Source organism: Lithobates pipiens, unplaced genomic scaffold (assembly GCF_037356315.1).
Source record: "Lithobates pipiens isolate NorthernLeopardFrog02 unplaced genomic scaffold, aLitPip1_a1.2 Scaffold_1, whole genome shotgun sequence".
Classification (NCBI taxonomy): domain Eukaryota; kingdom Metazoa; phylum Chordata; class Amphibia; order Anura; family Ranidae; genus Lithobates; species Lithobates pipiens.
This window is the reverse complement of record NW_027507685.1, coordinates 126189636-126215673: the sequence shown is the minus strand read 5'-3', so window position 1 is coordinate 126215673 and position 26038 is coordinate 126189636. Positions and strand designations below refer to the sequence as shown.

Sequence of the window (26038 nt, the reverse complement as noted above, 5' to 3'; positions counted from 1 at the left end):
TGACACCGCCCCATTGTCCCTATATAAGTGGCAGCGCAGCGCGTCCCTGGCATTCCGGCCAGGGAGATCGTCGAGGCAACATCTCCTGGAGAAGAAGGAGAAGAAGAAGAAGAACGGGCGGCGGCGGCGACGACGAAGAGGGGGACAAGACCCCCGAAGTCGGGAGAAGAGGCCGGCGGCGAGGAAGAAAGCCGGGCTCCTCCGCTAGCAAAAGAGCTACAAGAAGATAGCGGAGGAGTCCGGCGAGAAGACCCCCGAAGACGGAAGACCCCCGGAGCTGTGCAATAAAATATTTTAACCCTGTGTTGTGTTTTTTTTGTACTTTTTTTTTTCACAGGTGAATGGGTAGGGGTACATTGTACCCCATACTCATTCACATAGGGTGGGGGGCCGGTATCTGGGGCCCCCTTATTAAAGGGGGCTCCCGGATTCCGATAAGCCCCCCGCCCGCAGACCCCGACAACCAACGGCCAGGGTTGTTGGGAAGAGGCCCTTGTCCTCATCAACATGGGGACAAGGTGCTTTGGGGTGGGGGGGCCGCACGCCCCCCCTCCCCCAAGGCACCCCCCCCATGTTGAGGGCACGCGGCCTGGTACGGCTCAGTCCCCACGCGCCCGCTCGTCCCCACCCCCTTTCCTGGCCGGCTGGGTAGCGTGCTCGGATAAGGGTCTGGTGTGGATCTGGGGGGACCCCCACGCCGTTTTTTCGGCGTAGGGGGTTCCCCTTGGAATCCATACCAGACCTAAGGGCCTGGTATGCCCTCGGAGGGGGGAACCCACGCCAATTTTTTTTCAGATTACATAAGGGGCGTGTTTTATGAGAAGTGGGAGGGGCCAAAATGATGGGCGGGGTCATGATGGGCGGCGTCTGGCGCCCCCCCATCCAAAAACTTCACCAGCCGCCACTGGTCACAATACTTCACTAGAATTACCGAGCACACATTACTATGACCAAATTACATTTTTGACTAAAAAGTACCTCTGAAATATCCAAAGTGTTAGCAAAGTGGACTATAATTCACTCCTTGGCCAGGGATAGCTAGCTGGTAAATAGAGGTTCTAAATGCCAGCACCCTTGTTCATTATATGCATAGTGTGCCATGAGCTGGCCAAAGAGAGAAGCTGCGATTAAAGTCAGAAAACACTCCCGGACCTCGGTGAGCTTTGGCCACCGAGTGAGATCCAATGAGAATCCAGCTTCAAAGGCCACATATGGGTATGGCGCTAGAATTCATGTCCCTTTTGATATTAGGGGCCCAATACAGAAATAGTACAATTGTAATAAAACTGCTCAAGTTAATTGAAAGCTTTAACCTATGTTATGCTAGCTCTACCTCGTTTTTATATTTTACCCCTCATAAGAAAAGAAAACACGAACAAAGAAAAAAAATTGAGCTTGACAAACACTGGCCTCCTTTAAACCTAAATAACTATTTACTATGTGACCTTTTACTTCTACTTAGTGCCAAGAAAGATTTACCATTGGGCTGAAAGGACAATAGGGGAATTGTCAACACAAGAATCTTTGTATAGTACAGAGAACTGGGTGTGACGTTATGTTCTCCTTTTTTACCAAAATAATGGACCGTAAGAAAACATTTAGAGGCCACCAAGTGCCCACCGTGCCAAAAACTGCCCCTACACCTGGAAAAGATTGCTCCTATTATATAACTTGTGCGCTTGCTTCATTCACCAGACACTGAATTAAGCAGTAATACATCAGTCCTTTCACTCTCAGAAAGAACATGGAAATAAATTCACAAAAACTGAGAAAATCAGAGGATTGTGTGAATTTTGTGCTCTCAATGTTATATTTAGAGGCGTGGGGAGACAAATAGGAGATGGAATATTTCTTCTAAGACTGGCTGAAGAATGCATGTTAACTCCAAACTTTTAAATCTTTCTTCCACCAAAAAATAAATAAAAAATTCATGGCAACTGTGCCTCTGTCACTTGCCTTTGCCAATGGCTGCCAGCGGTATTGCTTAACCCCTGCAATACAGGGCACTTTCACCCCCTTCCTTCCCAGACCAATTTTCAGCTTTCATCACTCTCGCACTTTCAATGACAATTGCGCGGTCATGCTACACTGTACCCAAATGAAATTTTTAGCATTTTGTTCACACAAATAGAGCTTTATTTTGGTAATATTTATTCACGACTCCGTTTTTTATTTTTTTTTATTTTTTTCTATTTTAAAAGAAATCCAATAAAATCAAATTTTGTCATAAATTTAAGCCAAAATATATTCTGCTACATGTTTTTGGTAAAAAAAATTCCGTTAAGTGTATAATAATTGGTTTGTGTGATCACGGACATATGTACACAAATGATCATGTACATATGTGTGCAGGTGATCACATACATATGTGTGCAAATAATCATTGGAACATGTGATTTTAGTGGGACATATGTGGGGGACATGTGTTTTTTTTATTTGGGGACGTGTGTTTTGGGGACATGTGTGTTTTACACTAGACTAGTAATCAGTGAGTAAAAAGCTGTAAAAACAGCTCATACTCACTGATCACCAGCCGGCTGCAACGATCTGCTCTCCTCTCCTCAGCAATGACTTCCGTGTGAGGAGAGGAGAGCCGATTGCCTAGCAACCGGCTGTTTGTTTACATCACATGACGGCCGTGATTGGACACGGACGTCATGTGATCAGGAGGGCCAATCACAGAGCCCTCCTGCCGATCCGAGATGCGCGGTGTCCGGGTTACACGAGCGCATCGGGATCGCGCCACTGCGCGGGCACACGCACGCGCGATCCCCCCTCCTTCTGATGGACGTTCAGGAACGTCCAGTCAGAAGGAGGTGGCTCCCACCCGGCCGTATATATATATATACACACATTGGCCGGGTGGGAAGTGGTTAAAGTGAAACTAAACCCATCTATTTAACAGTTCCAAAAACAGTTACATTCCTGGCACATGTCACATTGGTTGTGCTCTCAATCAAACTGTCAAACCATCCAATGACTGGTATCATAACTGATCACATGTGCAACATTATGGCAGTTGAAGATAAAACAAAGGCCAAGATGGCAGCTTCCTTGGCTGAAAACAATAGAGGGGTTTAGTTCCACTTAGTCTTTCTGGACTGATGTTTCACAGTAAAGTGGAATTCTACCTACACAGAGCTATACAATGATTACAGTATATGTGAATTGCTTTAGCTGGCAAAGTACTTGTAATTTCCTTCTATCCCTGGCACAGTTCACACATTGCTCATGGTTACACCACCATTGTCCACTGGAATCTCTGCATTTTAATTGGATTATGAAGGGGAAATCATATACAAAGGGGTTTGAAGCATACCTAAACCCACAATATAATATTACTTTGACACCCCACTTCCTTGCTGATCCAAAATCTAGGTACCACTAAGGTCCCTGAATATTTCTCTATTGGCAGGACCATGCTTCCTTCATGTACCAGCCACTTACCACAACTCTAAGCTGTGGCTTGGGGTGATATCTGTGTTAAGCAGAGGTGCTGACTGGTTTGTCCAGAGGAAGACAAGGGAAGAATGCTTTTTTTAATTGCTCTCATCAGAAGTGAAGAGATGTGCTAAATATCCTTAATAAGAGCAAAGTTCTTAAAAGTGAAGACAAAAACTACCATCCTAGGGACATTGTCTAAAAAATACTTACTATGTGAACACGCCATCATCTGCAATTAAAAGGTTAGCTATTACTTAATAGGTTTCAGCCATGTCCACCTAATAAACCCAAAACCATTAAAACAGCACACTAAACACAAAACTGGTAGGTTTGTTGATTCATAGATTAGATCCTCCAACCTCTCACCTGTGCTGCTGTCTGAAATAGGATTCTGGTTGCTGTAGTTGTTCTCTGTTGCAGGTTCCTTGTTGCCTGCTGGTTTCCAGCGCGAGTCAGTTGAGTTGCTATTTGCAGGTGCTGCTGTTCCAGCAGGCAGAACGTTTTTTTCAAAATAGCCTGGATTGGTTATGTTCCCTGCTGGGCTGTACTGGGCCACCAAAAAGTAGACTCGCTTGCCATCTGTGGCCACGCCATAGCCAACCTCCTTTGAGTCTTTCCACACAACCTGGGTGAAGTGCCCTTAAGGGAAACACATTTATTTTATTATCAGAGAAAATTAATAACTATATTATTTTGCATTGAAATATGTTGAGTGGCTGAGTACACAAACCTAAATTGCAACATCTAACACACCAGTATAATCACAAGAGTGTCAAGAGTGAATAGCAAGTGTATAACAGAAATAGCTTTTGTAACTTTTTTCCAACAAAAATTACAATTCATTTACTTCAGCTGCCGTGGAGGAATGCTAAACTCAGAATGAACAGGTTGTATGTTAAACCATTGCACAGAAGCTCACTGACTTTTATGGGATTCACTTTGCTCTATAGTCTACAACAACCTAGAAAAATAGGACTTTTGACTTACCTGAAAAATCCTTTTCCTAAGGTACATTACAAGACACAGGGGCTTAAGCTGGCCATACATTGAACAACATTTCAGCCAGATCAGCAAGTACTGGCCAAATTTTGATCCATGTGTGGTCACTGTAATTGAACAGAAGTCAATCTAATGATCGAGTTCTGTTCAACCGCCCTGTCAGATAAAATCTTCTCAATCAGCACTGCAGGCAATAGGCTGCAGTGATGATCTGTGTATTCTCCCCACTGTCAGAATACAATAGTGCAGCAGGGAGCAATTCTGAAGAACCAACAAAATGAGGCTGAGGTCCCACTGAGTCACTAGGAAGCATACAAGAAGAACAATGGGAGCGATATCCTGCACAAAGACTTTCACTAATGAGTGAGAGGCAAGTGGCTAAGGCTGAGAGGCGAGGCTAGAGCTGAAATCTGACCATTTATGGTTCCTAAGACCAAACACTGGCTCAGACCAGACTGGAGAAAAGGCAAGATTTGTCTTCTAAGGTCTGGGGTGTGGTGGTAGATCGTGGAGCTGCCATACTCTTTATGCTCCCTGATGGTTGATGTAAGCCACAGCCGTGGCATTGTCTGACTAAATCCTGGCTGGGTGACCCTGTAGGTATCCAGTGTTGGAGGCACACCCAAATTGTTCTGAGTTCCAAGATGTTGATAATTGGGAGCATGGCTTCCACTGGCAGCCAAGTCCCTTGTATTGTTAGGGTCTCCAGGACTCCAGCCCAGCCTGACAGGTTGGGGTCAATTGTGAGCAACTTTCAAGAAGATGGTAGAAAGTATATATTTGGTTGTACCCCACATTTAGGTATGGGCTGCTGCTTCCTTTGAGGTAGTCCCAACTGGAACCCCCTTAAAAAGAATTTGTAGATAGGTATATTTTTGGTGGCGCTGCCCGTCACCCAAAGAGTGATCCTCCACAGTGAGTCACTCTTTCCAGGTGAATGTGCAAGCAAGGAGGGTGTTTTTTCACTTCTGTCACCCGAAAAGTGAACCACTATTTGGGTCGCTTATCCCAGGTGGACAGTGGGGTAAAGAGTATTATCCGTGTTATCTTTAACAGAGGGTATTTGTATATTAATTTGTGTCCCTATTTCAGTGATATTTTTTATCCCTGTGATTACTTTGCGCTATAGAGTTGAAAGTGCAAATGCATATGCAAGATTATAATATATTTCTTATCAGGTCTGCATGTGCCTTCCAATTAGATTGGAAATCTACCACATGAAGACCCTGATCATGCATGACTAATAGTCCCTTGTAAACAATATAAATGCAATCTTTAGAAAGTGATGAAAGATAAACTTAAAACTACAGGAAATAAGTGCAATGAAAAAAAATACATAATAAAAGTCCAGTGAAATTTAAAAAAAAAAACGACAGAATCTAGTACACTTAAATTAATATTTCTATTTTGAAGTAAAAAAATATTGCATGTAGTGTCAGAATTTCCAGTGACTTTTGTGCTTTAACCAGTGTGGCCCGTGCTTGGTTTTGGCCACGAGTGTACCATAAAAAAAGTGACTTCCGTGCTCCCCTTCAGTTCCCCACTCACCAGGAACCTGCACCCCTGCAGGGGTAGAAAGTGTGTAGTGTCTAGGCAGTGCACGGGATGATCACCTCCTCCTTAGCTCAATAGATGCTGGGGTTTTTGGACACCATAGCCACTTCAGGGTCTCTCCACCATGAGTAGATATGTTGCAATGAAACACCTCTGTGGCTCCCTATAGGGTATCCTCATGGATGAAAAAGATGGGCACTCATAGTGAAGATCCGATTGGTTCCTTTTATTAAGTTAAAAAGTTTACAGATAAAACTTAAATCTTGTTCCACAGACTGGAGCTTTGCAAACCGGAAGTGACGTGAGTGCATACCAAGCACCGTCTTGCGCGTTTTGTCATAGGACGTCGTCTGAGGTGGTGGGAGAAAGTAACCCCCCAATTCCAATGCCAGACTGGAAACTTATCACATTAGGGAAAGTTTAGTTTTGCTGGTCAGGCGAATGGGACAATTCAGAGACTGCTTGTCCCAAAAAGCTAAATTGTGGATTGCAATGGTCTGGAGTAAAACTGGGAGCATGATACTAGGCTACCTTCAGGCCCAAGACCCTCATGCAAAAACAGATGGGAACATGGAAGCTTGTTTGGAGGGAAGAAAGACCAGAACCAGACCTAGATATTCCAAGCAGTGGGTCAGTTCCAGTGCTGACATCTGGAGTGTTAAGATCCATCCAAACTTCTGCAGAGTCTACAAGTTCTGACTCAATGTACCACTTTGTCTTTTTTCTGTCATCATTCTTCTATGTTTCTTCTATGTTTCTATGTATTAGAGAAAATATTGCAATTTTCGCTCTGATTTGTCAAATCCGCACCGTGAACATTTTGTACATGGGCCCCCAAATGTATCCTCCCACCTCCATTCATAATGAAAAGCTGCCCTAACACAACACATGTTAACACACAAAGTAACATATGTTAATGCAGCACAGTGGTTAACTAAAGTGTGAATCGGCTCGCAATAAATTCTCCCATTGCATTAAATTGCACATAGTGCATGTACAATAGTGACATCTAGTGGTCTAAGACCAAGCTGTTTTTAAACTAAAACATTAAAGTGTTCAACCTTTTAATTTTTTCTGAAAAAAGTGAACTAACACTGTACATCCTCCCCACCTCCCCCATCCCCACTGTACTTACCTCTGTGGATGCTAAGCGGTCTCATGTCTGCGGATTTGAAATCCCTGCTCTTCTCCCTCTTCTCCATGCAGGGCTTCTGGGACAGATTAGAGCAATGCTCTGTGCCAGTGCTGACCAATCAGAATCTCTCTGATCCATCCTAGAAGCACTGCACAGAAAAGAGGGAAAGGAGCATTTAAACTCCCCAGATCAATACATGGGTACGAACAGCTTAGAATCCACAGAGGTAAGTACAGTGGGGAGGTGGGGATAATGTACAGTGTTCACCTTTTTATTTTTTTCGGAAAAAGTGAACTGACACTTTAAGGTTTTAATTTCTAAACAGTTTGATTTTGGACCACTAGATGTCGCTATTGTACATGAACTATTTGAACTCTGTGCAGTGGGAGAATTTATTGAGAGCTGATTGACACTTTAGTGATCCATTGAAGTGCATTAGCATACTTTACTTTGTGTGTTTAACATGTGTTGTGTTTGTGCATTGTCCATTCATAATGGATAAGCTGCCCTATCATGTTCTGAATTCTTCTTACCTGTGTTACTGGAAAAGCCAGGTCTGCTGAAGTTATAGTTCTCAATCTCTTTGTACCAGCTGTCCACTGGTTCGTTACCTGAATATAAAAAAAGACAATGGAGAATTATGAGTAGTATGACATCTGTCTCTCACCAAACGTGCTTCAACCTTCCAGGATGTAAAAACAGAACTTACCTTTTTTCTTGATTTGTATGTTAGTGGAATGGTTAGAATATATCTCAGTTTTTTGTTTCTGTCTGTGTCTCAAATGGGGATTTTGTCTCACTTCCTGTTTTGGTGACTACATAGGAACTGAGGAGAATGTCCCTGTCAGAAGCGTGGACAGCAGTATTAATCTAATGAGGCTTCCAAACCTACCCTGCTCTGCTATAAGGTGTTTTCTTCTTGTTTGTGACCCAGTAGGGGAAGTTTCCTGTCTGAGTGGAAATATTCCTGTAGGATGTATCCATCCACCCTGACTATCTGATGTATTTATTATGATTTTTTGATTATATGCTACTATTTAGAACCATGTTTCTACATTAAGATTTTATGGATTCACAACTATTACTGTAATTACTATTACATCTTAACACAGTGTCTCAACAGAGTTATATATGCATTGATCTATAATTCTTATAAGTTACATTTTTCTAATGAGTTTTTACGTCACATTCTACTTTTCTATATGTGTGTATATTTCTTATGATTTATAAAAATGTTATATATCTATATATATATATATATGTGTGTGTGTATGTATGTGTTATTATGTCGATATCTGCTTTTCTGTATTCATGTATATTTCTTATGATTTCTATGTGTGTATTTTATTTTTATATATATATATATATATATATATATATATATATATATATATATATATATATATATATATATATATATATATATATATATATATATATATATATATATATATATATATATATATATATATATACACACACATACACATATATATATATATATATATATATATATATATATATATATATATATATATACACGCATACACACACACACACACACACACACACACACACACACACACACATACACACAATCTCTATATCATATTACATTTTTTTTTAATGAGTTATTATGTTGATATCCACTTTTCTGTATTCATGTATATTTCTAAGGAGTTATATGTATTATATATATTTTTCATGAGTTATTTAGGTCATATTCTGCATTCATGTATAATTCTTATGATGTGTACATATATCATATATATTTTTTATGAGTTATTATGTCATATACTGCTTTTCTGTATTCATGCATATATCTTATGTGGTGTATTTATTGTATATATTTTTATGCATTATTTATGTCATATTCTTCTTTTCTGTACTCTAGCCCATAAGAAGGGAGAGGCATTTCCCCTGAAATGCGTTGGCGTCATCTAATATCTTTGTTTAATTAACAATTCAATTTTCCCTTTTTTTTTCTCCTGAACTTTTGTGCTGGACACTGATCAAAACCCACCCCAGAGTTTTGCTATCCACAGAGTGTTCTGCTAGAGATCTTTAGAGGGGCAGCAGCTCAGGGCCAGAACAAGGTCCATCTATACAGCACCTTCACTGCACATCAGCCCCTGTGAAGGAGGATTGAGGCCTAATTCACATGCCTGATTCACACCTTTGCATTTTTTTTTTTTTTTTTATATTCTCTATGTTATTATAAATATATCAAAAAGAAAAAGGTGTTAACAAGAATAACCATCAACATTCTATATCGCATTCCTCATTTAAATCACTTGCTACACCTCCTTTATTCTTTCCAACCCCCCCATATAAACCCCCCCCCCACCAAAAAAAAATTCTCCACCCCTCTCCCATCTGCGATCCGGGAAATAGATGCACCAGATTTAAAAAAAATACTATCAGGCGATCTCTTTTTCTTTTTACCAATGTTGCATATGCAATTCTAGGGCATTTGTGTGCCCATATGTATTTTAATACTATTGACATTAGTTTCCTAAAATAATCCTGAGGAAGTGTTACTGGAATCATTTGAAAAAAAAATATTTTTTTTTAAAAAGTGTGTATATATATATATATATATATATATATATATATATATATATATGCAATATAGTCATCTTTAATGCATTTATTCTCCCTACCCATGAAAAGGTTTTGTGTCTCAAAAAGTTCAGTTGTTCCTTGATCTTGTTAAGCACTGGAATATAATTAGCCTTAAACAGAGCCCCTAGGGATGGTGTCAATTTTATACCCAAGTAACCCAACTCTTCCTTGTACCATACAAAGGGGCATTTTTGTTGGATTACCTACTGCTCTTCCCCCAGTGTAGTTATATTCAAAATCTCAGATTTGGACATATTTATTTTAAAGTTTGTCAGTTTCCTGTATCGACTCAACTCCTCTAGAACTATTGGAATTGTTGTTCTGGGATTAGAGATAGAAAAGCAAATCATCCGCAATTGCGGCTACTCTGTACTCTTTCCCCTACTCTAACTCCTTTAATATCAGGATTTTTAGGAATAGCAGCTAGTAAATGTTCCAATGCTATTATGAACAGCATTGGAGAGAGGGGGCACCCGTCTTGTCCCATTAAATAATTCAAGGGGAGAAGACAAATTCTCATTTATTAAAATTTTAGCAGTTGGGTGGTGGTAAAAAGCAGATATCTATTGCATCATCCTCTCACCCAGACCCAGATGTCTGAATGTTTTGAAACATAAAACCCCATTCTACCCTGTCAAAAGCCTTTTCGGCATCTATTGACAGCAGTACAACTGGGGTCTCCCTCCCTCTTGCTTCGTGTATCAGAAACATAGACTTCAGGGAATTATCCCTCCCCTCTCTCCCTGTCACAAACACCACCTGATCATTATGGATCCAATTTGGTACTAAAGGTTTCAATCTTTCCACTATTATTTTGGCAAAGCTCTTAATATCTGTATTTAACAATGATATTGGCCTATAGCTCACTGGGGATGCTGAATCCTTCCCTTCTTTTAAAATAAGGGTGATATGGGCCAGTAATGACTCCTCCCAGAGGGTCTCTCCTTCTGCTAATGCGTTCAAATAGTCACACAGCTTATAGACCAAAAACGTTTGAAATTTTTTATAATACGAAGATGGAAGTATCCATCGGGGCCCAGGCTCTTTCCCAGGGCCATGTTCTTTATTGTTCTTCCCATCTCTTCTTGCATAATTGGAGCTTCAAGGTGTTCAAGCTCCTCCTTTGATACCCTGGGAAGGTCTAGGCTCCACAGATACTCCTGAGCTTCAGTCTCCCACTTTTCTCTATTTTCCCCTCTCTGGCTCACGATATATAAAGAACTATAATATGAATGAAATATGTTCGCTATTTCAGGGGAAGAATACACCATCTCTCCCTTATTTTTAATGATAAAGGACCCTTTTTTTTTTTTTTACTCTTCTAGCCAACCATTTCCCAGATTTATTACCCCATTGGTCTCTTTCCTTGTTTACTATATGAAAAGCATGTTTTCTCTCCTGTTCTATCAATTTCTCTAACTTCTCCCTTTTTACTATTAATTCTTGCCTCTCTGGGACACCTTTTTTAGATCTTGTCCTTTGTTCTAATTCCTGTATCTCCCTATATATAGGAGGGTAATTTTCTTTCCCCTTTCTTTCCTTTCCCAGCTCCGATCCCTATCAATATTCCCTTTCAAAGGTCTTATGTGTTTCCCATAGAGTTGACCTAGGGATTTCTATTGTATCATTAACATCAAAAAAAGCCTCCAACTCCTGCTCAATCCTCTTAATTATTTCAGGGTCCTGAATAAGGAAATTATTGAACTTCCAGTTTTTCCCCGCCGGAATATCACCTGATATTTCCAGTTGGATTGTATATGGGGCATGGTCAGAAAGAGTAATTGCTTTGATATCAGCACCTTTAAGGCATGGTACCAGTTGGTGTTCTAATAGCACATAGTCGATCCTTGAGAATGACCCATGGACTGGGGAGTAAAAAGTGTAGTCCTGTTTCAGGAAGGTCAGCTGAAGGTCGGTTTGCCTTTTTTTTTTTTGCCCTTTTCTTTTGAACTGTATAATGAGAAGAGCTCCCTGAAGTATCTACCCGTGGATCACCTGCTATTATAAGTTTACCCTCTTTAAAGGCCTCATTTTTTTTTCAATGTTCCCCTTTATCTGGGTCCCTATTTGGGGAATAAATATTTGCAATGGTACATTCCATGTTAAATAGTTTCCACTTTATAAAAGGAACCTTCCCTCCGGGTCAGCCAGATGCTCCCTCACTGTAAATACCATCATCTTGTTGAAGTCTATGGTCACACCCCGTGAATGACTTGATGTTGAGTCTCCATAGAACCATGTAGGGATCAGAGGTGAAGATAGCCTACACCCTGAGGCATGTGTAATGTATGTTTCCTGGAGACACACCACATTTACCCCAAAGACGTGCAATTATTTGTTTACTTTATACTTTTATTTTGGGGTGTTTAGTCCCCGCACATTATTATAAGTGACTAAGTTTACCAGAGCCCTGACTCAGTACAAGGAGCATCTGCCCATACTGAGGCTGAGAGAGAGGAAGAAAAAAAAAACCCAACCCCAGAACCCCCCACTCCTCAATTCCCACACCCCCCCCCCCCCCTTCCCAGATCAGTAAACCTAAGAGAGGCTGGACAGATTCCCTCCTGTTCAGTATATGTGCCCAGTGAACATCATCAGGATGTCACCTTATCTCCATATCTTCCAAGGGGCTGCTGCCGCTAACCTCTGGACCCCACAGACAGTACCCCAGACCCCTCCCACTCACCCCTCGTCCCCAGTCATTATTTTTTATTTCTCCTTCAATATTTTACCCCTCCTTTTCCTAGCCAAAGAAGCTTTCCCTATGTGGGTCCCCATCTTCCTCTCCGTCCCCTCCTCCCTCTTCCATCCCTATGACTTGCCCAATATCAGACCTTATTGAGGTCATGTCTACTTTTAACGATATCTGAATTTTTATCAACATTTCCGCCAACATCTCATTGATTTGAGGGACTCCCTCCTGAGCTTCCGTTGGTTGTAAGCTTTCTTCCATTAATGGTTCACTTTCTCCTCTCTTCTTCTGCACCCTATTTTGAGCTTTAAGGCTTCCCTGGGGATTATTCTCATTACTTCTTGGCCTAGTAGAAGCCAAGTTATTACATTTCCCTGCCTTATTCTCCTCCTCCAGCATTTTTTGCCTACTAGTTCGCGTTCATAATGCAATCTCCTGCTTAGGGCTGTTATGTCTATCCTCCACTATACTGATATCTGCTTATATATAGCACTGGATACCCCCTGGGCTTGGAGAAGGCGTAGCTCATTTGCCTGCTTTATTTGCCTTTCCCCTCATTTTCCTTGGTTATTCTCCCACATAAAATAGAAAACCATTTTTTTTTCCAATGCTAGATTTTAACTCAGAAATGCTCAGGGGTGAGAGGAAGGGGGGAAGGATTCATCAGATATTAAATTCCTCAGCAGACTGTTCATAGATCACCGCCTCTACCGCTGAAAATCTCCAGGGTTCATCCAATTACTCCTACTCGTCACCACTTAATAAGAGCATATAAATAAACTGAAGGGGTTCATTTAAAGCAAAAAAAAATAAAAAATGCTGAGAGGGGACACACAAAAAATAAAAAATAAAGTCTTTTTGTTTAAGCAGTCCCTGGGCCCCTCTGGGATCCCCCAATATTATCCATTGACCATCAGCCTATAAAGTAAATGTATTTATAAGTGTTTATTTAGTTACCATTACAATTTAGTAACATACTTTGGGCAATTCATTTTAGCCTTTGGACCCTTCAGTAGAGTATTGATTTAACATTTATTTGATCTTTGTTTAGCTCTTCTCATAAGCTCCCATTTGCATAATATTTACATGTCACAACAGAGAAAAAGAAAAGATAATCCCATGCTGGGTACAAGTGAATGACGGAGAGGAAAACAACCAATTCCTGAGTACACATAAAGTCTCCTATTATTCATCCACATTACAGGAGGGCAGAGAATGAAATCAGGTCAAGTCTGTTTTTTTGTCAACAGTTTTTTTTTGCTAGAAAATTACTTAGAACCCCCAAACATTTTATATTGTTTTTTTTCTAACACCCTAGAGAATAAAATGGCGGTCATTGAAATACTTTTTTTCACACCGTATTTGCGCAGCGGTCTTAGAAGCGCACTTTTTTTGGAAAAAATTCACTTTTTTGAATAACAAAATAAGACAACAGTAAAATTAGCCCATTTTTTTTTATATTGTGAAAGATAATGGTACGCCGAGTAAATTGATACCCAACATGTCACGCTTCAAAATTGCGCCCGCTCGTGGAATGGCGTCAAACTTTTAGCCTCAAAAATCTCCATAAGCGACATTTAAAAAATTCTGCAGGTTGCATTTTTTGCGTTACAGAGGAGGTCTAGGGCTAGAATTATTACTCTCGCTCTACCGATCGCGGTGATACCTCACATGTGTGGTTTGACCACCGTTTTCATATGCGGGCGCTACTCACGTATGCGCTCGCTTCTGTGCGCAAGTTTGTCATGACGGGGTGTTTTTAAATTTTTTTTTTTTCTTATTTATTTTAATTGATTTTATTTATTTTTACACTGTTTAAAAAAAAAAAATGGATCACTTTTATTCCTATTACAAGGAATGTAAACATCCCTTGTAATAGAAAAAAGCATGACAGGTCCTCTTAAATATGAGATCTGGGGTCAAAAAGTCCTCAGATCTCATATTTGGGCTAAAATGCAAAAAAAAAAAAAAAAAAATCTGACATTTAAAAAAAATATACCTTTAAGAGGTATGGGCGGAAGTGACGTTTTGACGTCGCTTCCGCCCTCCTATGGTATAGAGACGAGTGGGGGCCATCTTAGCCTCACTTGTCTCTATGCCCAGCAGATGAAAGGACCCGATCGCCTCCGCCGCTACCGACGGCTCCGGTAAGCGGCGGAAGGTGCGGGAGGGCGGGGTGGCACCTCTCCCGCCGCCGATAGCGGTGATCTCACGGTGAATCCGCCGCGGAGACCACCGTTATCGTACAGCCGACCGCCGCCTGAAGAGATGGATATCTCGGTTGTGGCAGCAGCTGCTGCCGTTACCGAGATATCCCTCTTCAAAAATAGGACATACATCATCGTGCGGCGGTCGGCAAGTGGTTAAGGTGGATCTGCAGCGCTGGCTTCTCTCAGGGGAGCTGTAGGTCTCACCTCAGTCCTCTCCTCTTTATCCTTAACCAGGGGGGCCCATGCTTTCGGCCAGCGTTAGTAGTTCCCCCTGGTATGTCTCTCGATCACTAGTCTGAGGGGGCACCTGCAGCGGTCACCGGCTCACAGCCGCAAAATCAATGTGCCTCTCCACCACTTTGAAAAGACACCTCCTCAAATGTCCGGCCAGAGAAGCAGCAGTGATGGGAATTCCAGGGATGGGGGGACAAGAAGGGGTCCCAAACAAGCCTCACTGCATCGTGCCAGAAGCTGAGCTCCAGAGACCAGCTCGTGGAGCTACAGAGTTGTCCTTTCCACGTGGGGGGGGGGGTTGGGCAGTAGGCGCAAGCGGCGTTAGCCAGCACTGCAGCCTCTGCGTCTCAGCATGTCAGCGCCTGGGGAGGCAGGGCCGAGATCTCTGGCGCTCCACCCCCACACCATCTCCGTATATAGCACTCCCACCTTTCCATTTTTTGGGCTTTTAACATTTTGCAGATTTGCACTACAGAACATGTTCCATGTTGAATGGACTGTAGTGCAAATCTGTAAAATGCAAAAAGCACTAAAAAAGTGTGAATCAGGCCTTAACTCTATGATATATTTGATTATATGAATATCTCACTTCTATTAGTTCAGTGCTATCACACCTACACATCATCTGTATGGTGACACAGACAACATTAAAAACCTATGTAGCGCATGACATTTTGGACAAAGCCAGAACCAGGTCTGGTTGGATGTTTAGGCATCAGCCTTCTCTGAACCAATCAGTGGGAGTGCCTGGGCCCGCTGAGGAGTCTGGGTAGGAGTACTTAAGAAGTGTGGGTCACGTGTTTTGAGAGAGGAGTTCATGAGACCCGTGTGGTCTGTTCTGGTTCCAGGACCGGGGTAGCCCCGTGAGGGGTCCGGTCATGGGGTGTTCGACATCCCGCAACATGTTCCTGTTGAAGGCCCGACAGACCCGTCTGGTCTGGGGTAGGGATCCATCTGTTCCCGAGTCTCAGACCCAGCTGGTCCGAGGCGCAGTTACTGAGAGAGGATTCAAGGTGTCCGGGTGTGCTCTTGGCTTGGAGAGGCACCACAGCTCGTGGAAGTGACTGGGGGAGGACTCTTCGGAGGAGGGCCGGCAAGTGGCATCCTGCGAAGTACCTGGTTACTGAGTTAGGAAGGACTATGACGGATTCACGCTTTTCCAGTACCATTGAGGAGACGAGAAACGTTCCAGGTACTGAGGAAAAGGTTCCTGTTCACCTTTAGTTACAACTTGTCCACGTTCACAGGACTGTTTCAAGTTTTGAGTCAACGTGCTGACTGCCATGATCTCTGGCTAGAGATATGTTCAGCCTTGAAGTAGCCAGCTGCGAGTGGCTACTCTCTGGGTGGAATTAGAGACTTTGCTAGACCTGCAGTTCAAGGTGCCTGAGTTCTTCACCCGTGCCCTCTGTTCCCACAAGAGACTGTGTTATTGTTACTACTGCAAAATGAAACCTTTGTTAAAGGACTTCATCTGTGTCAGTGTTCAAGTCGTTGGGTATCAACCCTGAGAACCCCTAGACGTGGAAGAGCAGGCCGAGAGAAGGTAACTGGTAAGCCCAACAAGTCAAGGCCACCTAGCAAGGGTTGTGGCCGCTACACCTATTTATTAGGGGAAAATAAAAAAATATCTATGGTCCTGCTGTTTCTTTATGTACAGTATATTTATTACACACCTCAGTAGCCATTTTAACCAGTGTGTGTGTTATAAACTATACACTTGAAGTCCATGTTTCTTATTTAATATATTTGTTAGCTTTTTCAAATGAACATATGGAGATCTCCATAACACGTCATCACATAAAAAAATCCTGTTCATAAATAGGAAGCTCCATATGGAATATTTCATTGACAGTCAGCTCTCATCATCACTTAGGATGCACTTTGAAAGGTCCTACTTTGTTGACTGGATATACGTTATGGGCCAACTAGACAATGAGCTGAAATTCATAAAATGTGCAATACAGTACTCAGAAGTAGGGATGAGCCGAACACCCCCCGGTCCGGTTCGCACCAGAACCTTCAAATGGACCGAAAATTTGTATGAACTTTAGAACCCTATTAAAGTCTATGGGACTAGAACGTTCGAAATCAAAAGTGCTAATTTTAAAGGCTAATATGCAAGATATGCAACAGAACAACACCAGCCATAAGGGGTATATTCAGGTGTATACTGTGCTGGAGGCACAAAACACCCACTGTAACAGCGCTAGGTTCCCAAACAAAAAGACACTGTCCCTGCCTATCTTGCTCTTTCCCTGCCCGCCAACACACTACACAAGGCCGGCGCGCTGGCAGCCTTATATAGTGTGGGGCGTGTACTAAACCCCCCTGAGCTATAATTGGCCACAGGCATCCTGCCTGTGGCCAATTATGGCTCTCCTCGCTGCCGGTGCTGTGATTGGCCAAGCATGCGGGGTCACGGTGCATGTTTGGCCAATCATGAGCCAGCAATGCACTGCAATGGCATTGTGGGCCCTTCGCGCCACACGAATATGGTGCGAATGGTCCACAAAGTTCTGAATCCGCCGAACAGGCGAACGGCCCGTGTTTGAGTCGAACATGCATTCGAGTCGAACACCGAGCTCATCCCTACTCAGAAGTCAAAGCTTTCCGTGACAGCAAAATAGAGCATTTTTTTTCATATTTTCTATATATGAAAGTGGTAGGGCCCTGCTTATCTTTAACCTTTTTTATTTATTTATTTTTTTAGGGTAAATACGCTTTTTAGTTTCATTTTGTCATTTTGCCCCTTTGTGTGCATTTTGTTCTCTAGATATATGAATGTAATAAAGTGTCATAAACTGGTTACAAATAAGAGGTTTAACCTTAAACTACGTAGAGGGCTCTTTACTGTAAGAGTGGCAAGGATGTGGAATTCCCTTCCACAGGCGGTGGTCTCAGCGGGGAGCATGGATAGTTTTAAGAAACTATTAGATAAGCACCTGAATGACCACAACATACAGGGATATACAAGGTAATACACACATATAATGACACACACACACAGACTGGACTTGATGGACTTTTTTTGACCTCACCTACTATGTAACTACTGAGATGCAGCATAAACTATTTCTTTTTACCTATTAAAGCGGAGGTCCACCCTAAAATGGACCTCCGCTCATCGGAATCCCCCCCCCCTCCGGCGCCACAATCGGCACCTTTCAGGGGGGAGGGGGGTGCAGTTACCTGGATAATCCAGGTAACTGCACCCACTTCCGGGCTAGCGCTCTGCGGAACGAGCGTAGGTTACGCCTCCGTTCCGCAAGCGCCCGCCCCCTTCAGCAAGTGCCCCGCTGCCTGCTGGGAAACACACAGCTCCCAGAGGCAGCGGGGACCGTCCGGATTGCGCCGCGCGGCTCGCGCATGCGCAGTAGGGAACCGGGAAATGAAGCCGAAAGGCTCCATTTCCTGATTCCCATACCCAAGATGGCGGCGGGACCCGGCAGCCGAGCGAGCGATCGGCTTCGGGTGCCGACATCGCGGGCGCGCTGGACAGGTAAGTGTCACTATTTAAAAGTCAGCAGCTGCAGTATTTGTAGCTGCTGGCTTTTAAAAAAAAAAAAAAAAAAAACGCGGAGTCCCGGTGGACTCCCGCTTTAAGAGTGTTCTAACTGTTCTAAACCTTACCTATTCTATCAAAAAACTAAAACATTCTCTGCTAAACAGGACTTCTTTATTTTAGATGACTTTTGGTTTCTGGATTGCACAGGGGACAGAAGTTTGTAGGACATTTCTCCTTATTAAGCAAAATCATCATACTGTGTATCTCCTGAATCTGTAAGCGATAAAGATAGTTTCATACTTCCTCTGAATAAAGGGAACTCGTAGTGAAGAAGTATAGAAGCTGCCACTGCTGATGTTTTTTTGTGAAAATACTAGTTCCTTGTCTGTCATTCTCATCCACTGGCTTCACCACTTTCTGAGTCATTGGGGTTGATTTGCTAAAAGCAAACAGACTGTGCACTTTGTATGTGCAGTTGCATTCTGCAAGGGACTTTGCTCCAGGGCTTAGTAAATGAGGTGAATCTTCATGTTTGCAAAGATTACCCGATCACATGCAAAGAAAATTTAAAAAAATAGCATTTTTTTTTTGCTGGCACATGATTGAATGTCAAAGAGCTTCTCCTCATTTACTAAACTCTGGAACAAATCCCCTTGCAAAGTGCACAGTCTATTTGCCTTTAATAAATCAACCCCAATGACCTAAAACTAGTTTGGAGGTTCTGGTGCCACTCTGACTTTCTAATCTGCGTGCTTCTTTCAGGTCTGTGGGTAAAATAATATTGGACACGTAGATATTCAGGAAAACAGCATTTTGACAAATTAATGACAGCTCATGCAGGGACCAGCTGTATTTCGATCCATGTATGGGCAGGCTGATTGTACCCAAGTTGATCCATTGATCAACATGGGTACAACCAGCCTGTCAGATTTTTTACTTCTGTTCTTATATTCATTGTATTCAGCCAGCCAGGAAGGCTACCCATGCCAGAACACAGTAGCGCTGTGGGCATTCCCCTGACTTTGTTGATGGGGGAATCAAGTGATTTTATTTCCTTCCACCCGGGGCTTGCCTTTTTGTAGGGATTCTCTAATTCCAATACTGACCAGTAATCATGGCATGTGATGCTCCAACCTGTGTCATCCTGTGTCGATGGGTTGTATGTAGTGCATTACCCACATTGGCATTGCCTCTGCGGACCGATGGAAGGCTGTGTATCACTGATGGCATACCTGGCAGATCTCGAGGGTTGGAGGAGCTCTTGTAGTATAAGTTTTCTCCCAGGTCCGTGTTGCTGTGCTGAAGGCCTCTGATGGACAGTAGGTGGTCAGCCCACTTCTGAGCTGACTTGCAGAGGTCCCGGTTCAGCTGGAGAGGTGGTGATCCATGCAGCTTCCGATATTTATTGTGGGCTGACATGAAATCTTCTTCAAACTGCTTTGAGTCAATTCCTAATGGGCAAGAAGAATCTGTTTATTTTATACTAAGCGTTTTTTATTGAGAAAAATAAGTTTGCAGTACAAAATGACATGAGATATAAAACTACTTATCGTAAAATAATTTGGGCTACAGCGTTAGACAATGGTCGTCCAAATAGATGAGTATTCGAGGTTAAGCATGACAATCTTAATGCTATATGTTCTTATCCGCTAAATGGCATGTCAAACAACACTGCAACCAGAAGGTCAAACACAACAAAAAAGAAAAAGAAAACAATAACTCAGGTCATTCTTGTAGACGAAAAGTGAACCAAGGGTTCCATTTAGCATCGTAGATAGGGATGGAGTCATGTAGTGCAGTGGTCATCAACCCTGTCCTCAGGGCCCACTAACAGGCCAGGTTTTATGTATTACCTTGGGGAGATGCAGACTAGAATACTACAATCACTGAGCAGCAAATGATATCACCTGAGATGTATTTCAGTTATCTTACAAACCTGGCCTGTTAGTGGGTCCTGAGGACAGGAGTTGATGACCACTGATGTAGTGCGTGAAATATTTTTTCAGATACCATTTTTTTATCAACTGGAGCGTTAACTTGCGAGAATGGGACTGTGTTCGACTTCCAGTTAAGGGCGATTGCCCAATGTAGCACAATGCAAATAGTGTGTAAAAGTTTCATTAGGGGTTTCGGGATGTCAGGGATTTTTTCAAATAGTAGACAGTGAGTATGTGTCAGAGCCATGTGCCTCCCCACCAGCTTATCCATTAGCTCCAGAGTCGCCTTCCAAGTAGGTTGCAGAGCTTCACATTCCCAGAACATGTGCAAAAAAGAACCTGGAAGAGCCCGTCCTCGGAAACAAGATGAGGATGTCTGCGGGTAGATCTTTCCCAAACGCAAAGGAATATAGTACCAGAGGGTAAATCATTTAATCGCCGTTTCCCTAATGGCAAGGGATTCGGTGCATTTATGCATATTCTGTCAGTTAGCTTCCCAGCCTTTGTATTCTCATTCCAAGTTTAATTTGAGTTCCCGCTGGGTCATATGTTTTAGTAGCCAATAGCTGCAGTGCTGATCAGTGTATTCTGACAGTGTGGAGAGTCCCTGACTCCCCAACAAGATAGATCACTGCATCCACATTACTTGTGTGGATGCAAGAGTCCGCGTTTTTTTTGTTTTCAGTTCAGCCTACTATTTGAAAAAAGAAAAAAAATCTGTGTGTATCAAGTTATACACAGTGCAGCTCACAACGACTTCAGGAGCCAAATAGTATCTGATGACAGCTTTGTGTGTTAAATAGCAATTCCAATAAAAAGCTGCCTTCACACTAAAACCAAAAGCTCCAGGTCAGTAGTGCTTCCTGATTTGGTTCTGCATAATTTCTCCTCTATCTGCTTGTGATTGGATTGCTGTTGTGATTCTGACTCAAACTTCCAGGGTAGCAATCTGATTAATGGTTGTAAAGGACTTCAAGGTACTGAGATTACTGTATATCTGATAAGGGGCACCAAGAAGCCCCAGTGGGAGTACCTGAGAATTATTACCCTTCTACATTAGGATCAGAGTTTCCCAGATCGCCAGATTACTGAACAAAGGAAGCAGGATGAAAGGGTGCCCTGCAGCAATGCTTGGAGGAAAAACTGGGGTGCCAAGCGAGTTTGTCTGCATTTCCTACAGGCTTTATTTTCAGTTGTAACTGGAGTGTGCCATTAAATCCCCCCTCTATCCCCAGCCTAAGGCTGGCCAGATATTCTACAATTTTCTTGCACAATTTTACTTTAGCTTTACCAAAACCTTATAATATGAGGTCAATCCTAAACACTTTCAATTTGCATGCAATCAGGCAGGCCCTTCCACTACATTTGAAGGTAAATCTAACAAAAATGGAATAAGTAAATTGTATAATGTAATGCCAGTTTAAGGGTGCCATCTCACTTGAGAATGCACTCTGCCTGTGATTACATAGGAGAACCCCAGCGGGGGTACTAGCAATTAGCTGCAAGTAGGCAGCCGCATTGAACGCAATGGGAGGCTGCCAGGTCTCCCAGCTAATTTAGGCAGTTGCATGAAATAGCTCGTGCGAGTGATTAGCCCTGGACACACATGGGCCAATTTTACTAAAGGCAAATAGACTGTGCACTTTGTTAAGTGCAGTTGCTCCAGAGCTTAGTAAATGAGCCGGAGCTCAGCTGACTTCCATCATCCAATCATGTGCAAGCAAAAATTGCACAACGCAAGGTCCATAAAGACACGAATAAGCAAGTTTGGGGAGGAGGAACCTGACTGGCCTGACCTCAACCCGATAGAAAACCTTTGGGGTGAATTAGAGCGGAAACTGCGAGCCAGGCCTTTTCGTCCAACATCAGTGCCTGACCTCACAAATGCGCTTCTGGAAGAATGGTCAAACATTCCCATAGACGCATTCCTAAACCTTGTGGACAGCCTTCCCAGAAGAGTTGTAGCTGTTATAGCTGCAAAGGGTGGGCCAACTCAATATTACCCTACCAACTAAGACTGGGACGCCATTAAAGATCATGTGCGTGTAAAGGCAGGTGTCCCAATACTTTTGGTAATATAGTGTATATTTGTAATTATTTTGAGGCATGCTGTAAGAACGGGAACATACAACAAACATCTAGAGGGGGTTTCAAAGCTGAGAATATACTTTAATAATGTGGTAAAAAAAGACTTCCTTTTCCCCAATTTATCTGTGCTGGAAATTGTTTGCCTAATAGCATTAGGGTTGATTTACTAAAGGCGATTCCACTTTGCACTGCAAGTGCACTTGGAAGTGCAGTCGCTGTAGATCTGAAGTGAGGGGAAGCTCTGCTGATTTTATCATCCAATCATGTACAAGCAAAATGCTTTTCTTTTTTTTTTCCTTGCATGTCCCCCTCGGATCTACAGCGACTGCACTTCCAAGTCCATTTGCTGTGCACTTGTAGTGCAAAGTGGATTTGCCTTTTGGTAAATGGGGGAGATCTGCTAAAACTGGAGCTTTCACAATGTGGTGCAGCTGTGCATGGTAGCCAATCGGCTTCCAACCTCAGTTTTTTCAATGAAGCTTTGGCAATAATACCTGGAAGCTGATTGGTTTCTCTGCAGAAGTGAGCCTGATTTTGCACTCTCCAGCTTTAGTAAATAAGCCCCTATGCTTCTAACAGGTTTGTGTGCCTTCTCTATCTGCTTATTTATCTGTCTAGCTGATTCATGCACTTGCAATGTGGGAAGGAGCAGTAAAACACAATCACTATGAAGAACTGTACACCCCCTATGTTCATATAATACAGTAAATACACATTTAAAATACCATGCATTCCTTTAAAAAAAAAAAAAAAATACACCTATTTGAGGATTCCTCATACCTTGTTCTTGCAGGCGCAGTCCAGCGAACCTCTGGTTGAATGCCATGATGACCTATTTGCTGTCTGATCACTTTACACTGTAAAGATAGAATATTGTTTTAAAACCAAACTCTTGAAACGGCTAACATATATAAACTCTGACTGCATTACATTCAGTTTGCTACAGCACTGTGCACGATTGGAAATTCCGCCAGCAAAAATCCGATGAGAAATTTTGGTCGGAGAATGCGATAGTGTGTATGCTCCATCGGATTTTTGCTGGCGGAATTTCGGCCAGCAAAAGATGGAGAGCAGGTTCTCAATTTTTTGGTCGGAAAAAGTTCTGATCAGAAATTCCGATCGTCTGTAGAAATTCCGACGCGCAAAATTCCTACGCATGCTTGGAAACAATTTGACGCATGCTCGGAAGCATTGAACTTAATTTTCTCGGCTCGTCGTAGTGTTGTATGTCACCGCTTTCTTGACGGTCGAAAGTTCAGAGAACTTGTGTGACCATGTGTATGCAAGCCAAGCTTGAGTGGAATTCCGTTGGAAAAACCATCCAAGTTTTTTCCGATGGAAAATCCGCTCGTGTGTACAGGGCATTAGACTAGATGTCCACAGCACCCCACTCCCCCTTACATCAGATGTCACGAGCCCCCTCCACCAGCAAAATTCAAGAGTCCCCTCCCCTCCCATACATCACAGTGCGCCCCTTTACTGTATGCTGGGTAGAAGCTGGGGGCGGAGCTGGGAGGCAGAACGTGAGGGAGTCTGGAGGAGGACCAGTGGAGGGCTGGAGTCAGCTGAATGCTGAATCCAGGGGTGTTGGAGATAAGGAGGTGCGCAGAGAGGCAGAGAATCTGTAGCAGGAGTTCTGTGCTCCTCTCTGGTGCTGACTGAGATGGGAAAGGGGGTGGGGGCAGAGGTGAGCCTCTCTGCGGCTGCAAGGACAAGTGCAGGAACTGGTGGAGGAGTTCTGTCCTCCTCTCTGCTGAGACAAGGCAGGGGCAGAGACAAGAGGGTTGCTGCAGCTGCAGAGAGGTGCGAGGGCCACATGAAATGGTCTGGAGGACTGGATTTGGCCTGCGGGGCTTGTGTTTGACACATGTGCTATAGGAGGTATCTAAAAAAGGAACTTCATGGCAGGATCAGCAGGGGTTATTTTTAATGAAAGCTGTAGATTTAAAGATAATTAAAATGACTTTTGCAACGACATGCTTGTATAGTATTTTAATGATTTGGGTTTACATATAATGTATAGTACTTTAGATTTAAGAAAGGTTATATCTTAAACAGCTGCCGCACGACGATATACGTAGACACAATGGCAGCGGTGAGCAAATGGGCATACCTGTAGGTCTCCTTTAAGAGCCGGGGATAGCAGGCAGACATCGATGCCCGCCAGTCTCCCGGCAATCGTGTCATGGAGCCTCAGAACGGGGAAGTGCCTATGTAAACAAGCCATTTCCCCGTTCTGGCTTGTGTCATGACAGAGATTACTGCTCCCTGTCATCGGGAATGGTAATTGCTGTCATGTGACTTGAAGCCCACCCCCCCATAGTTAGAATCACTCCCTAGGACACACTTAACCCCTTCATCGCCCCCTAGTGGTTAACCCCTTCCCTGCCAGTGTCATTTATACAGTAATCAATGCATTTTTATAGCACTGATCGCTGTATAAATGACAATGGTCCCAAAATAGTGTAAAAAATGTCCAATGTGTCTGCCATAATGTCGCAGTCCTGATAAAAATTGCAGAACGCCGCCATTACTAATAAAAAAAATGAATAATAAAAATGCCATAAAACTATCCCCTATTTTGTAGGCTCTAACTTTTGTGCAAACCAATCAATATACACTTATTGCAATTTTTTTTTATTTTTTTACCAAAAATATGTAGAAGAATACATATGGGCCTAAACTGAGGAAAAAAAAATATTTATATATATTTTTAAGGGATATTTATTAAAACAAAAAGTAAAAAAAAAAATTTTTTTTTTCAAAATTGTTGCACTTTTTTTGTTTATAGTGCAAAAAATAAAAACCGCAGAGGTGATCAAATACCACCAAAAGAAATCTCTATTTGTGTGAAAAAAGGATGTAAATTTTGTTTGGGTGTAACATCGCACGACCGTGCAATTGTCAGTTAAAATGACGCAGTGCCGAATTGCAAAAAGTGCTCTGGTCAGGAAGAGGATAAAATCTTCCGTGGCTGAAGCGGTTAAGAGATGTTATTTATTGTTTATAGTGTTGCTGTCTTCATAGTGATGTTCCGCGGTTTTCATTTCTCTCTCTCTCCTAACCACAGCATGTGTCACCAACTGGTTAAAGGTGAAGACTTTACAGTACAGACAAAAATGAACAAGGTTAAGCAGTAGTTGCAGGGTTTTATAGGGATTAGTTGCCTTATGTGCTCCATCCCTCCCATGACTACAGAGCTCCCTTTATCCACAGACTACAGGGCCTCTTAATTAAAGCACAAAAGCTTGGCAAAATTCCCTTTTATTCTTAAAGGAAAAGTACAGCCAAAGCTTGTTTGGCTGTACTACTTCTCCTGTGGATCACAGGCGTGCAGTTCGTTGACCCGTTTTCAGCAGATGATCTCACAGAGCTGGTCCAGGCTGGTAAAAGATTGTGACAATTTGGTGGGGATCTGCCCACCACCTTGGACTGGTACCTGGCTCAGCCTCTGAGCAAGCCACTGAGAGCCTGAGCCAGCCTCTCCTGCCCCTCCAAAGCCCAGTGCTCCAGTAAGCATGGGGGGGGGGGGGCAGAGCTCGCGGAGCACTGAGAACCGAGCAACCGGTGGTCTTTGATCGCTCGGTTCTCAGTCTTAGAGACCCGTAAGGG

At 42.7% G+C, this 26038-nt stretch overlaps 1 protein-coding gene across 5 annotated transcripts in view; it reads right to left on the bottom strand.

Moving 5' to 3' along the window:
• LOC143974610 (uncharacterized) overlaps positions 1-26038 on the bottom strand; it is a 211451-nt gene that overhangs the window by 81035 nt on the left and 104378 nt on the right. For all 5 annotated transcript variants that reach the window (XM_077476205.1, XM_077476178.1, XM_077476213.1 and 2 more), the window contains exons 2-5: positions 23207-23283; positions 19634-19852; positions 7666-7743; positions 3811-4083 (exon numbers count right to left, since the gene is read on the bottom strand). In XM_077476205.1, the coding sequence (XP_077332331.1) occupies positions 3811-4083; positions 7666-7743; positions 19634-19852; positions 23207-23252 (616 nt within the window). In that variant the 5' untranslated portion in view covers positions 23253-23283. The remainder of the gene's footprint in view (positions 1-3810; positions 4084-7665; positions 7744-19633; positions 19853-23206; positions 23284-26038) is intronic.